Raw genomic sequence first — 16,254 nt, 5'->3', positions numbered from 1 at the left:
ACCTTAATTACGGTCCTGATGCAACAGACTGTCTTTTCTCATATTACTGTTCTTCAATGAGTATGTTGTTGTTGTCATTGTTTTTGTTCTGAGGCTTAGTCTGAAGACAGGTTTGATGCAGCTCTCCACATTGCTCTGTTGTGAGCAAGTCTCTTCATCTCCACATAATTATTGCAACATAAATCCATGAGAACCTGCTTGCTACAATCTAGTTTTAGTCTTCCTGTAACATTTTTACCATTCACATTTGCCTCCCATTACCAAATAAACAATTTCTTTATGTCCCAGAATGGGTTTTATCAACTGATCCCTTCTTTAAGTCAAGTTGTGCAATGAATTAATTTTTCCCCAATGTGATATAGTACTTCCTCATTAATTATCTGACCATCCATTTTCTCTTCAGTATTCTTATGTAGCACCACATTTCAAGACCTATTCTCCTCTGGACTGATATGTTTATGATCAACATTTCACATCTGTATAAGGATACATACTAGCTGAATACCTTCAGAAAAGATTTCCTAACACTCACATTTATACATTATAAACAAATTTGGGGAGACAACTCACCGAAAGACAAAAGCCCTGTGTCGTTGACAAACAAAAGGTACAGAGCTTAGCTTTTTTAGCTTTCAGAATGAAATTCCTTTCTCAAGCTGGAGGAGAAACGTGGACACACACACACACACACACACACACACACACACACACACACTCATATTCACACACCTGTCTCCCTACAGTGTGCTCATTCGACTACCAGCTCATGGGAGAGTGGGGAGCCGTCCATGGGCTAGCTATGGGTGCAGGTAGAGAGGGCAGGTGGCTGGGCAGGCTATTTCGTAGACTGGGGCACGAGATGGCAGCACAGAACTTTCTGTACATTGTTATACTGTCTAGTGGCCCCTTCCATCCAAGCCTCTTTTCATCCGCCCTCCATTACTATCTCCTTTACCTAGCTGCCCTCTATTGCCCGTCCATTTCTTTCTCTTACATTTAATCTCTCTTGACTATATAACACAATCTGTAACGGCAATGACACACTTTGTTGTACATGACTTTTGTCACATGGTGTAGTTATGGCCACATCTGTATGACAGCCACACACACAACTTCTCGTGCCATTCAACTCCCTATAACAGCATAACATGCTTCTAGCAACACAAAATTCTCCCCTTCCTCATATATTGCACCCGACGTGTCACCTAGTTGTATGCTGCCATCTCATGCCCTAGTCTGTGAAATTGTGTGCCCAGCCCTCTGCCACCTGCCCTCCCTACCTGCACCCCTAGCGAGGCCACAAAAGGCTCCCCACTCTCCCATGAGCTGGCAGTTGAATGAGCACACTGTAGGGAGACAGGCATATCCGTGTCAGTGTGTGTGTGTGTGTGTGTGTGTGTGTGTGTCCTCTAGCTTGAGAAGTGAATTTCATTGAGAAAGCAAGCAATGCAAAGCTCTGTACCTTTTGTTTGTGTATCTGTCAATGACCCAGTGCTTCTGCCTTTCAGTGAATCATCTACTTTATTCCCAAATAATTTGTTATTCTCAGCCACAGATTTCCATACATTAATAAGCAGATTTATCTTTTCCAGAAAAGATTTTCTTAGCTTCGTTTTTTCCCATTTATAATTTGTCATCCTCTTAATCTCAATTTACACACCCCACTTGTTACTCTCCAAAGATAGATATATATTTAAGCTAAATGTTTGACCAAACATCCCTAGCAACAGATAATCTGGAACACATTGCACCAGTCATTGCATATGATGTGTTTATGGCCTATTGCTTTACTTTCAAAATGGGAGGAGGGAGGCTAGACTCAAATTGTATGTATAAGGATTACTCTTTCAATCTTATGGAAACTGATAGAAACCTCCTTTCAGTTTTCCAGATGGAACAGAAGTGACATTCAATTGCATAGCAAGTATAATGGGGGAGAAGACAACATGGCGTATTGTTTGTGAAGACGGTAGTTGGGTGGGCAGATCCCTTAATTGTGGTAAGTAGTTATCTTGATTATTAGATATGATACTACACATTTATGTGTTTACATTTTTTCTGTTTCACCTTTAACGTGTCATTACAGGAGTAAATTTGGATAATTGTTAACTATTAATGAGTGCTTAGAGGTTTCTTTTCCTAACCTTCAGAAAATGAGACCATGTGGTGTTCATGTCATACATTCTTTATACCTAATTAAAGCTATTTTTAGTAATTATATCAATTAAAACAATGACCATATGTAAGTTTTACAGGTCTGTACGAAGGCTTGCAAAATTGTTATGTAAGACAGTTGTGAAGAGAGCAGTGAAGGGCATAGAAGGAGCCCACAAAATTGAAGAAAAAGTTCAAAAATGAAAGATAATGTCACTTGTTAGCAACACTTCTTTTCTGACAAAGTAAATATATTTCTGTGACTGACTGATTTGAAATGCTGGCAGGGATGTGAATAATAACCTTCTGAGTCTCAGAATGATATAATATATAATAGAAGAAGTTAAGAATAATCACAGAATTCTAAGAAAAGAATACAATTAAGAAAAGAAGCCACTTTTAAAAATTAAAAATATGGTTTCATAATGTCAGTCATTGGTCTGATTTAAAAAAAAATGCTTTAATTGTTCTCCTATGATACACAACAGAAAACTGAAGATGTGTCATGGAAATGCTGAATCTGATGACACTATAAGCATTGTAGGTGTCATTGTGTAGAAGGATGTTAATATTGCATGGTCTAGACTGATGGAAATAACATTACATGAATAATTTAAAATAAAATGAAGAGATTTGGTGAGCTATTATCTGACAGATGATGTTTTGAAATGACCAACAATTCATTAACTAGGTTCACAGAAGAGATAAAGTTGTAGGGCATACAAAGATTTGAAAGTGATAAAAATTCATTAAGAAAATGGAAGAGAAAAGAAGCTGGAGATATATGTTTATATTGGTTCTCTGAATATGCTTCTACAATATGTTCGTAGTGGTGTACTAAAACTAAAATATGATGAAGGTAACATTTTTACTGTTTAAGAGAAAGACATTTATGTGCAGAAGGAACAGTTGTTGTTGTTGTGGTCTTCAGTCCTGAGACTGGTTTGATGCAGCTCTCCATGCTACTCTATCCTGTGCTAGCTTCTTCATCTCCCAGTACCTACTGCAGCCTACGTCCTTCTGAATCTGCTTAGTGTATTCATCTCTTGGTCTCCCCCTACGATTTTTACCCTCCACGCTGCCCTCCAATACTAAATTGGTGATCCCTCGATGTCTCAGAACAAGTCCTACCAACCGATCCCTTCTTCTAGTCAAGGTGTGCCACAAACTTCTCTTCTCCCCAATCTTATTCAATACCTCCTCGTTAGTTATGTGATCTACCCATCTAATCTTCAGCATTCTTCTGTAGCACCACATTTTGAAAGCTTCTATTCTCTTCTTGTCTAAACTATTTATCATCCATGGTTACACGCCATACAAATACTTTCAGAAACGACTTCCTGACATTTAAATCTATATTCGATGTTAACAAATTTATCTTCTTCAGAAACACTTTCCTTGCCATTGCCAGTCTATATTTTATATCCTCTCTACTTCGACCATCATCAATTATTTTGTTCCCCAAATAGCAAAACTCCTTTACTACTTTAAGTGTCTCATTTCCTAATCTAATTCCCTCAGCATCACCCAACTTAATTCGACAACGTTCCATTATCCTCGTTTTGCTTTTGTTGATGTTCATCTTATACCCTCCTTTCAAGACACTGTCCATTCCGTTCATCTGCTCTTCCAAGTCCTTTGCTGTGTCTGACAGAATTACAATGTCATCGACGAACCTCAAAGTTTTTATTTCTTCTCCATGGATTTTAATACCTACTCTGAACTTTTCTATTGTTTCCTTTATTGCTTGCTCAATATACAGATTGAATAACATCAGGGATAGGCTACAACCCTGTCTCACTACCTTCCCAACCACTGCTTCCCTTTCATGTCCCTCAACTCTTATAACTGCCATCTGGTTTCTGTACAAATTGTAAATAACCTTTTGCTTCCTGTATTTTACCCCTGCCACCTTCAGAATTTGAAAGAGAGTATTCTAATCAACATTGTCAAAAGCTTTCTCTAGGTATACAAATGCTAGAAATGTAGGTTTGCCTTTCCTTAATCTTTCTTCTAAGATAAGTCATAGGGTCAGTATTGCCTCACGTGTTCCAACATTTTTACGGAATCCAAACTGTACTTCCCTGAGGTTGGCTTCTATCAGTTTTTCCATTCATCTGTAAAGAATTCGCATTAGTATTTCTCATACATCTTGCTCACCAGATGGTAGAGTTTTGTCAGGACTGGCTCTCCCAAGGCTGTCAGTAGTTCTAATGGAATGTTGTCTACTCCGTGGGCCTTGTTTCGACTCAGGTCTTTCAGTGCTCTGTCAAACTCTTCATGCAGTATCTTATCTCCCATTTCATCCTCATTTACATCCTCTTCCTTTTCCATAACATTGTCCTCAAGTACATCGCCCTTGTATAGACCCTCTATATACTCCTACCACCTTTCTGTTTTCCCTTCTTTGCTTGGAACTGGGTTTCCATCAAAGCTCTTGATATTCATGCAAGTGGTTCTCCTTTCTCCAAAGGTGTCTTTAATTTTCCTGTAGGCAATATCTGTCTTACCACTAGCGAGATAACCCTCTACATCCTTACATTTGTCCTCTAGCCATCCCTGCTTAGCCATTTTGCACTTCCTGTCGATCTCATTTTTGAGACGTTTGTATTCCTTTTTGCCTGCTTGATTTACTGCATTTTTATATTTTCTCCTTTCATCAATTAAACTCAATATTTCTTCTGTTACCCAAGGGTTTCTACTAACCCTCGTCTTTTTACCTATTTGATCATCTGCTGCCTTCACTACTTCATCCCTCAAAGCTACCCATTCTTCTTCTACTGTATTTCTTTCCCCCTTTCCTGTCAATTGTTCCCTTATGCTCTCCTTGAAACTCTGTAAAACCTCTGGTTCTTTCAGTTTATCCAGGTCCCATCTCCTTAAATTTGCAGTTTATTCAGTTTTAATCTACAGTTCATAACCAATAGATTGTGGTCAGAGTCCACATCTGCCCCTGGAAATGTCTTACAATTTAATACTTTGTTCCTAAATCTCTGTCTTACCATTATATAATCTATCTGATATCTTTTAGTATCTCCAGGGTTCTTCCATGTATATAACCTTCTTTCATGATTCTTAAACCAAGTGTCAGCTATGATTAAGTTAAGTTATGCTCTTTGCAAAATTCTACCAGGCGGCTTCCTCTTTCATTTCTTAGCCCCAATCCATATTCACCTACTATGTTTCCTTCTCTCCCTTTTCCTACTCTCGAATTCCAGTCACCCATGACTATTAAATTTTCGTCTCCCTTCACTACCTGAATAATTTCTTTTATCTCATCATACATTTCATCAATTTCTTCGTCATCGGCAGAGCTAGTTGGCATATAAACTTGTACTACTGTAGTAGGCATGGGCTTCGTGTCTATCTTGGCCACAATAATGCGTTCACTATGCTGTTTATAGTAGCTTACCCGTACTCCTATTTTTTAATTCATTATTAAACCTACTCCTGCATTACAGTACTGCCCCAAAATTGTATTGTAGATTTAGTGGTTCAGCTATAGCTTAGAGCACAGTTTGCACAAGTGATGCCAGACAGGTCTAAACAACATAACATAACATAATATACTATATAAAATGGAAAAGAAAAAACATATACATTCTGACACTCTTGACTTTGATTGTTTGATCTACATTTGAAGAAGGAATGCTATTTTTTCAGATTAGGTATTCTTATACAGAATAAAAGATTGTTTTATTAGGAATTGCTTTAGTCTGTTAAATACTGGCTCTAGAGAAATCTTTATTTTTTCTGATATGTTACTGTATAACATGACTCGTCACTCAGATACTCTTTCCTACTAGGATGGTATTCTGGAAAACACTTGGTGAATATTTGACTGTCCTCTGGTATCATATCATAGTTGTTAACACCTTTTTTATACATCAGTTTCCATGACATACTCCCTATTGAGTAAGATTGTTTTAAGTATAAACAAAATTGAAACACTTAATTCAGAAAAATTAAGTTTATAATACTTCATTTTTAAGACTGCTAACTATCCTCAGTGCTTTCTTTTGCATTGTAAATGTGTTTATCATCTGGGTAGCATTGCTGCAGAAAATGATTCCAAACTGAAGTAGTAAATGGAAATGTTCATATTATCCCTGCACCACTATTTGCTTACTTGTTGTAGTTTTTAGTATCCACAGACCGTAGTAGAGTGCTGGGTGTTTTCAACAAATTACTTACATGTGTAAGCCCTGCTGACCCCACAGACCTAGATCTAATATAGAATTGACTTTTTTTATAGTTTATCCTTGCAGACAATAATGCACTGGCATTGTCAACAAATAGAACAAAATTTTTGGACGTCTCACATTATTTGATTGATTTTTCATCAGATATTGGTAGAATACTTTGTACATTATGAATGAAAACACACACAACACTGCTGTAGTACTTGATAATATTTATTATTTGTTTTACAAACCAGTTTCTCATTGTTATGTCATCATCAGTTATGAAGATAAATATGTGTTGCAGCAAATTTTTTGCAGGATCAAAGATTTTAAAGTAGTACATCAACAGGGATGTCAGTTTCCACAGATGACAACTGTTGACATTTGATTTAGGACTATAATGAGATGAACTATTTCATTAAAATGTGATGAAGATTATTTGACTTGACAAAATATGTGACACTTTAACTAATGGAACTATATAGTGTAACAAATTACAACAGTTTTTCTGAGAAGAAAATAAATTGATCAATAAATGTCAGTGACATATTCCAAGGAGAGGCTGACTAGAATAACCTCATCATCAACATGTCCTATATTACCTACAGATAAGGTATCTTAGCGAGATTAAGCAGGTACCTGAAGCAGCTGTGATTACACAAAGTATGTTTTTTTAATTTTTTATTAGGATAGTTGAAATTACAGTAACTGAAATAAAGGAAAAATGGGATATGTGAGCAACAGAGGTAATTTACAAGATATGGATATGATTATGAGTACTATTTGCAGTTAGTAATGGCGAGTAAGGGAACTGTGTCTGGTCATTCAGTACAGAGATTTGGAAAATGAACATATGCTTGTTAGTTTTCTTTGTTTTAAGGTAATTCATCTCCCCCCCCCCCCACCCCACCCCTTAGGGATGTGCTGTAAGACATCATGACCTTCTGAAAGCAGGTGGTCTGCAAAAGTAGAGTCTCGTTTTCTAAATTTACAACTTTATGGCGTTCCTTCAAGTTGGTACAAGTTGCCCTGCCAGGTTGACCTGTACAGAATTTGCCATAATTATAAGTGATTTTGTATATTTCACTCTTTTCTGAAACTGAACTGTTGTCTTTACAATTGGGCAAAAAGTGTCCAGCAGTGTTGTACACATAAAATTATGTTTAAGGTTCCTGGGTTAAGCTTTTGGTCTACATTCAGAGAGACTTTTCCTATATATGGAATTTTGCACCATTTCTTGCCCTCTTGAGATAATGGGTTGAGAACAGGGTAAAGAAGGGAGTACACCTGTTGTTTCTGCTTTTTGTGCATTATGGAGTCCACCAACACAGGAGGGCAGCTCACTGTTTGCTGCTATGAAAAGGCGACGTGTTTATGGATCACTGGGTGTTGAGAATTGGCAGGTGCAGTTTGACTGCATGACCATCAATGTTGTTTATTCTTTGTCTTTACTTCTTACTGTATGTAGCTAGAGTTATCACTCACTCATGTTTTCTTGTACACTGTGTTTGTTAAGTGTTGGAAACAAAAATTTTGTCATAAGTCCAGATACTTTCATATGTCTCTTGAATTTTGTGACCTCAGTGTATTGAGTCCACAGCTGCCAACACCTGTTCTAATGGGAGTTTCAGTAGAAACTTTTAGTAACCATTTTATAAAGTACAAGCAAAATAGGTAGGAACTTGTCATTTGAATAGAAATGTTTTGAAATATGCCACTAACACATAGCCATTGCCCGATGAGAAGATTTTGTCATATAAAAAATTCAGACTTAATGAATCTTCAGTTTAAGTGTTCGTTGTATTGTATTATTGTATTGTATTGTATTTATTGGTCCAGTAAATCTTACGTGTACAGTACAGCACATCAGATATTGGACAGGTCAAAGTATATCTTACAATTAAAACACTTTAGAAACTAGAAAATTATGTTCACAAAATTTTACAGCACTTCATATACTGGGCAAGTCTATGTGTAAGTTATAATTAAACCACATTAGAAACTTGAAGTTTACAACTGAATACATGTATAAGCCAATATTAACGATTAAAGTATTTGCATGATCCTCTCTTAAGCTCTAAGGATTTTTGAGGAACTCTTCTACACTATGAACTGACATGTACACTAGAGAATTACATTCACAGAATTTTACTTCATATACTGGGCAAGTCGCTATACAACTTATACTTGAACCCCATTATAAACTTGAGAATTACATCTGAATGTATTTATAGGCCAATATTAATGGTTACAGTATTTGCATAATCATCACTTAGACTCTCGAGGATTTTGGAGGAACTCTTCCACACTATAAAAGCAATGTGTCAACAGATATTCTTTTAATGCTGCTTTAAAATTTTTTACATCTGTCATTACTTTAATTTCTCTTGGCAATTTATTGTAGATAATTTTTCCATGGTGTAATGTTCCTTTTTGGCACAAACTGGTTTTTGTATGGAGTACATGAAAGTCAGTTTTCTGTCTTGTATTATGATGATGAACATTTTCATTTTTGGGGAGGATACTAGGATTTGTTATTGTATATTTCTTTATAAACATTGCACTTTCAAATAGGAAAATACATGGAAGGGGAAGAATCCCCATCCTTTTAAATAATGGTCTACATGGTTTGTTCCTTTTTATTCCAGCCATGATTCTCACTATTCTTTTTTGCATCCTGAATAGTTTTAGGCAGGATGGCGAGTTACCCCAAAAAGTGATCCCATATTTTAGGACAGAATGTATATTAGAATAGTAAACTGTCATTAGACAGTCCTTATGACAGCAGTTTTCTAGCACTCTCATTAAATAACACATGGTACTTAGCTTCTTTAATATGTTGTCAATGTGAGTTTCCCATCTAAGATTATCCTGTAGCCAGATCCCCAGAAATTTTGTATTAGGCACACTTGCAATATCCGTGTCTGACATCTGAATTCTTATATCCTCTTCAATGTTTCTCTTGATATTATGAAAATTTAATGCTACTGTTTTGCTTTTATTTATTATTAGTTTGTTTTGGTTGAACCAGTTTACAACATTTGTTAATGCCTCAGACAGTCTTGTCTGTAGTATCTCTGCAGTCTTCCCGCTGACTAATATGCTTGTGTCATCTGCAAACTGGATAGTGCTATGGTACTGGTTGGCTGATGTTAGGTCATTTATATATATCAAAAATAGGATGGGGCCAAGTACCGAGCCCTGCGGTACTCCATATTTTACTGCTTTATAATCAGAATAATGTCTTGTTGATTTATTTTCTTTGTGAAAATGTATTTCTACTACTTGCTTGCGGTCAGTAAGATATGATCTAAGCCAGCTGTTAGGCATACCTCTGATACCAATTCTTTCAAGCTTCTGCAGCAATAGAGTGTGGTCTATGATGTCAAAAGCCTTAGACAGATCAAGGCATATGCCAGTTACTTTTTGTCCACTATCAATTTTTTCAAGTACTTCACCCAGAAATTCATATATTGCTGTTTCTGTTGATCGGCCTTTCCGGAAGCCATGTTGGGTTGTGGATAATATTTTGCACTTTTCTAGAAAATCTAGCAACCTCTTATGAAAAATTTTTTCTAGTATTTTAGAAAATGTAGATAGCAAGGCAATAGGTCTATAATTGGCTATGTCTTCTTTCTTACCCTTTTTGAACAGTGGTTTTAGTTTCACTGTCTTTAAGCAGGAAGGAAAGACTCCATTTGTTAATGAACTGTTGAAAATGTGGGCTAATGGTATTGCAATGAGGTCCCCCACATTTTTAATGACATAATCTGGAATCTCATCCACACCTGTTGAAAATTTTGTTTTTAACTCTCTTATTGATAGTATAATTTCCTTAGGGTTGGTTGGAGTAAGAAATAGGGAGTTGCAGTTTCCATTTTGATTGGATGGTGTTGTAGCAGGATTTTTATTTGAAGATTTTATGTCAGATAGTAATTTTTCACTAATATTTGCAAAGTATGTATTAAAAGCATTGGCTACTTCTTCTGGATTTGTAATTTTTTTGCCATCTTGGATTACCTGGAGATTTACATTTTGGGAGGTCTCGTTTCCTACTTGTTCTCTGACTATCTTCCACATGGCTTTCATTTTGTTCCTGGCCATTTTTATATGGTGATCATTTGTTGTTTTTTTAGATTCTTTTATGACTTTGTGAAGCACTCTCTTATAATTCTTGAAATGCACCAGAAATTCTTCTGTAACATTTTGTGTTTTTGAGATTTCATAAAGTCTCCTCTTTTCAGCACATGATATTTTAATGCCTTTCGTCAGCCATGTAACATTTCTTTTTTTAGTTTTTAAAGTTTGGTTTTTAACTGGAAAAGAAATATTGAAATAATGGGAGAATATTTCCATGAACATGTCAAACTTTTTACATGTGTCCTCATAGTTGTCTATATCATTCCATGTTTCTTTTTTCAGTAAGTGCCTGAAGTGTTCTAGGTTGTGCTTGCTAAAATTTCTACCTTTTCTTGTCATTTGTTGTTCAATATTTCCTGCAGTGTCTACTGGGAATTCAATAAACTGTGCATAATGATCACTGAAACCTGTATTCATATTTCCAGATTTGTATAAATATTTATCTGTATTTATTAGTATCTGATCTATAGCACTGCTTGACGATTTGGTGACTCTGGTGGGGGATTTGATAGTTGTATGTATGTTGTAGGTTTTTAATAAGGCCTCAAGGTTTAATCTGTCTTTTGAGTTCTTGTTGAAATCTATATTAAAATCCCCACATATGATGGTTGTTTTACTAACTATTTTTATACTGTTAAGTGCCTTCTCAAGATTTTCAACGAAAGTAGTTACGTTTCCATCTGGGCTTCTATATATGCAAATAACAATTATATTTAAATTTGTCAGTTCTGTAGCAGAAATTTCGAAGTTTTGCTCTTCCCCTAACTGGTTAGTGAACTTTAAATTTTCGTGTTTGACGTCCTCTCTAACATATATGCATGTTCCTCCATGCATGGAGGTTTTCCTACAAAAAAAAGATGAAAGGGTAAAGCCCTCTATCCTTGTGTGATGTAACGTATTTTCGGATAACCAGTGCTCACTAACACATATAACAGACACTTCTTTTAGTTCATCTGATAACAATATTTCTATCTCACTAACTTTATTTGATAAGGATTGTACATTTTGGTGCAGGAGCATAAATTTCGACGATGACTTATTTACTAGGTTGTTTTGGCCTACCTTATGTTCGACAGCTGCACATGACATATCATTTTTAACACTTTTACAATTGAAGTTTTCTTTCCAGAGCGATGTTTTAGAAGATGAAATCAACATTTCTCTGGAATCACTTGCCATAAAAAACGTTGTGGTTCTTTCCTGTTTCGTGTTGGGCGAGTTGACTTGTAGTGTGATGGCGTTTCTGCTGTAATTTTTGGAGTTGTAATTTGAGGAACCGCAACCAGGCTAGATGGGGATCCTCTTCTTGCCGCTTCAACACTTCCTGAAGTCATTGGAGTAATATTCTCTTCATTTGAAATTGGTGATTCCGTTGCTGCTGCTGCTGCAATTGGAGGCTGCACTAAGCCTGGCTGATTTCGGTTTAATTGTTCCATGATTGCATCGCACAGTGCTACTTTCCCTTTCTTGTTTCTGTGCAATCCATGGGTAGTGAAATTCTCTCTTTTTTGACTGTCTGCATTAATATATGTCACATTGCTGAAGAGCTTACATATTTTCTCGAACTTTCGATTAGTTGCTTCGATTTCTGCATTCACACACGATGTTTTGATGAGATCATGTCTCATAGGGATGCTTAGTACGAAAACTTTCATGTCCATAACTTTTGCCAATGTTTCCCTTAAAGATCGCAAAGCGAATTTTGCCTCGTTCTTGTAGACATCGTTTGCGCCAGCTAAAATAATGCAAGAGTTACAACTTCCATGGTTACTGTGTGTGTCAATATGCTGAGTAACTTCTTGCAGTGGAGCACCTGGCTTCACAAATCCAATAACACTTTCATTTATTAGTTTTTCGTTCATGATCTTTGCCAGTCCTTTTCCATGACTATCAGAAAATAAATAAATAATGCCAGCATCTTGTTTTTTACGTTGACTGTTTTCGTTTTTTGTTTTCGGTTCCGAAACTTTCGTTTGTATATCTGCTTCACTTTGTCTGTTCGTTTTTTCTGATAGCACACTGAATCTGTTTTTGCACACGATATTAGAATCAGTCAATAACTTTCTTTGAGAATTTGACAGTTTACTTTTCACTACCGGTATGTTTGGAAGTTCGCGATTTCGAGGAAAGTTTGATCTGTTTTCATGCTTTTCCGCTACCATGCTATAGTTGTTTATTTGCACACGTTTTTGTTTACTTTCAGTTCCTTGCAACAGTTTTTCTTCAGATGGCTGTATTCCGTGATTTACTACACTCGATTTTTGCACACTGTTTTTTTGTATTAAAGTTACACTGCTTCTTTGAGATTTATCTTCCTGGATAGAGTTTTCTTCGGTCACTGATTCCCATCTTCCTGTGGAGGCCGTGTCTTCTTGCTTCCCATATTTTCCCGATTGAAGTTCTTTTATATCCTGTTTTAGAGTACCGATTATGAATTGTAGACTTTTTATACGTTCATTTAGCTTTGATATCTCGTCCTTACAACTCATACACGATTTCTTTTTTCCATCGAATTTTACTTTTTTTTGCGGAGATACACGATTTACTTTAACACTAGCCGCCATCTTGTCAACTCCTAGTTAACCTATAGTTGTATTTTATTTGCTATATTGTATGTTGTCATTAGTGAAGTTTTTCACTTGGTATTCTCTTTCTTATGATGTATTTATTAGTGTATTACTGAAGCATATGAAGTGCAGATGATCTGTTATTCCATAAAATCTATTAAATAACCATCATTTTCAGAAGGTGATGAAGCTCAGGATGGTCATACTGAAATGAAAAATAGTACATGCATCTACCGCAACACAGAGCCAAATCTTGTGTCTTTCTACAATGACCAACACATAACTGAAGAAGTTGTAGAATTTCCTCCTGGGTCTGTCCTGGTAAGTTTCCAAAAATGTTGTGTAGCTAAGGTTTGATTAATATGCAGAATATCTTTTGTCAAAATTCTGGCCTTGGCAGCCAGAGACTTCAGCCTTTTTTGTGTGAGTTGCACTTCTGTGTGTGTGTGTGTGTGTGTGTGTGTGTGTGTGTGTGTGTGTGTTTAATTCTAATGAAAGCTTGTTTGGCCAAAAGCTTTGTTTGACAGTCTTTTTGTTGTGCTGATCTGCATCTCGGCATCTCCACTATATGGTGAGTAGCAATTATCCTTTTCATATTGTCATTATTTGATCCTGGATTTTGCATTGTTTGATTTTCTCAAAATTTGTAATGCCAGTAAGTTTTCAAATGGTATAGAACAAATTTATGACTTATTTAAGGACAAAAAAAGCAGCTCAATATATTTAATTCAGAAATAACAAACCAGCATCCGGAACTCTTTTATGGTGTATCAAACTTCTGGGTTGTTCCTACTTCCCATTCAGACCTGTTATGACTTGTCTATTGTAATGATACTGACTACTGGATATTGATTGAATGTATCGTACACAGTTGTATCAGTATTTGAAAAGGGTAGTTTCTACTCACCATATAGTGGAGATGCTAAGACACAACAAAAAGACTGTCAGAAAATTAGCTCTTGGCCAACAAGGCCTTGACATGCACACACATGCGCACACACCACACACACACACGCACACACACACACACACACACACACACACACACACACACGCACACACCACACCACACAAACTCAGCTCACACAAACATGACCGCTGTCTCTGGCTGCTGAGGCCACACAGCGTACATAGTTGCATAAAATCTGTGCCTAATATAATCTCACAAAGTTAAATCCAGTGACATAACACCAGAGATATTTGTAATTTAGTCCCTGAAGTTGTATTTATAGGATAAAAATCCGCTCCAGTTTTCAGTGGTTTCTTAATTTATTCCGTGACCTGTTTTGAAGCATAGAGCTTCATCTTCAGGTGCCACCAGCTGCTAACAAGAGGAGGGGCTACTAGTGTACAAATACTATGAGATATAAGATAAAAAATATGTCTACAAATCGAGCAATAAGACAATGAGAGATGAGATGTGGTAGGAGAATGAGGCTAACTGTAAGGATTGGTACTCATGTACAGACTCATCTGCGGGCGCTGATGAGTGCACAGTTGAGTGCCCCATAAACCAAACATCGTCATCACTATCAGACTCATCTGAAAGAGCAGAAACACCTTAGTAGTATGTCCACCCCACAGTACTAGCACGCAAGTTGCCCATCCTCTTCTTTGCAGTTGATGGCACCTGAAGATTATGCTTCAAAACTGGCCATGGAAAAAATTAAGAAGCTGCTGACAACTGAAGCAGACTTTTATTCTGTAATAGGGTGTCTACGACCTGGGACAACCGGGAGATCCGGGAAAAACCCGGGATTTTTTTCATCCGGGAGAAAACCGGGAAAAACCCGGGATATTTTTAGAATTCCGGGAATTTTTCATTGTTGTAGTTTTCAGTTAAATTTTTGTAATTTTGACTAGTAAGAACCGACACACTAACAAAGGATATTACTGTATCCCGCTACTGTAGAATAATACTTCAACAATAAAACATAAACGAGAGAAAAAAACGAAAATAACTTAAATTGCAAAGGAAATGCGCCATATACAACGACGACACAAGTGCTCATGCAAGCGTCTGCCGATTGAAAATGTGTTAAAGGCTTTAGGAAGACTATGCAGTGCTTCATAACAACAAATTGCCTCCAATGAGCGTCAAGTCGCAACTGTTTACATTCGATTGGTTTTAGCAGTTAACGCGCGGGCTCATGCGCATGCGCAGTAGAGTCACGTTTGAGTAGTAGATTCTCCCGCTTCTGTCAACAGGAATGTGGCTGTTGGCTGTGCAAGCAGTCGCAGCAAGCAGCTAGATACTTCCGGGAAATGGGGGCGCCTAATTCATATTCTTGAGGGAAAAAAAACTTGTTTCACAAAGCACCTAGCATCCAGCGCATGTTTGCCTATCAATTAGTCATATGATTTTGAAACGCTTCTCTGTTGGTTTTTGAACACATTTTAAGTTGATTTCTGAATGAATCATAAGCTGACTTTTGAATGCATGCATAGTGTACGTGATGTCTCTGTCAGGAGAATCCTCGTCGCATCTAGAAATAAACTTTCCACAGACAAAAGGGGACGGGGCTATATGAGCTGAGTGGAGTAAAGCCGAATGGATGAATGGCAATCGCTGTCTGATTATGTGGCTGATTGGGTGTGCGAATGATCAGCGTTGTTATAATTACTAGCGAAATCCATAGATTCATACTATCAGAATGGAAATAAACGACTGACAGGAATAAAGGGTGAGAAAGATTATGTATTATCTTCTCGGTGTGTCCAAGAAAATGAAGTTTTGACAGAAAATGTTTGGCCAGATCACTACACTAGTAAGGACCAGTAGTGCAGTACCCAGCTACCAACCGCTTAAGTTCTATTATGGAAGTAACACGGAAAATGTGTTGTACGAACACGTAACAACGCCTAACCGGAGAATAATTGTGGGAGAACTAAACCAGTGATTCTGGCAGGGTTAGTGAAGTTAATCGGCGAACAAATTTTGACAGTGGCAGCAATAGCTACAGAATTGGTGATGACAGGATTGTTTGTTAGAACGAGGACGGAGAAGAAACAAGGACATCACACAAATTATGGAAGAATAAGACGATTCCAAATTTATATAAAAATTTCGTAATACTAGTTTTCGATCTCATGCTAGAGAAGCTGGTGCATATGAATGAAACGTGAAACTATTTCCTAACATAAAGCTTTTTGCTTGTAGTAGGCCTAATAGGCATTTGATATTGATACTTTTGGATTATATTCTGTCG

General features: G+C 36.8%; 1 protein-coding gene across 1 annotated transcript in view; it reads left to right on the top strand.

Moving 5' to 3' along the window:
* Window positions 1–16,254, top strand: part of LOC126092720 (uncharacterized) — a 271,027-nt gene that overhangs the window by 181,301 nt on the left and 73,472 nt on the right. Inside the window, exons 16-17 of the mRNA XM_049908444.1 lie at window positions 1,884–1,999; window positions 13,224–13,366. Coding sequence (XP_049764401.1) covers window positions 1,884–1,999; window positions 13,224–13,366 — 259 coding nt within the window. The remainder of the gene's footprint in view (window positions 1–1,883; window positions 2,000–13,223; window positions 13,367–16,254) is intronic.

This window comes from Schistocerca cancellata, chromosome 7, assembly GCF_023864275.1.
Source record: "Schistocerca cancellata isolate TAMUIC-IGC-003103 chromosome 7, iqSchCanc2.1, whole genome shotgun sequence".
In the NCBI taxonomy this organism is placed as follows: Eukaryota; Metazoa; Arthropoda; class Insecta; order Orthoptera; family Acrididae; genus Schistocerca; species Schistocerca cancellata.
This window is presented reverse-complemented; position numbering and strand designations above follow the sequence as displayed.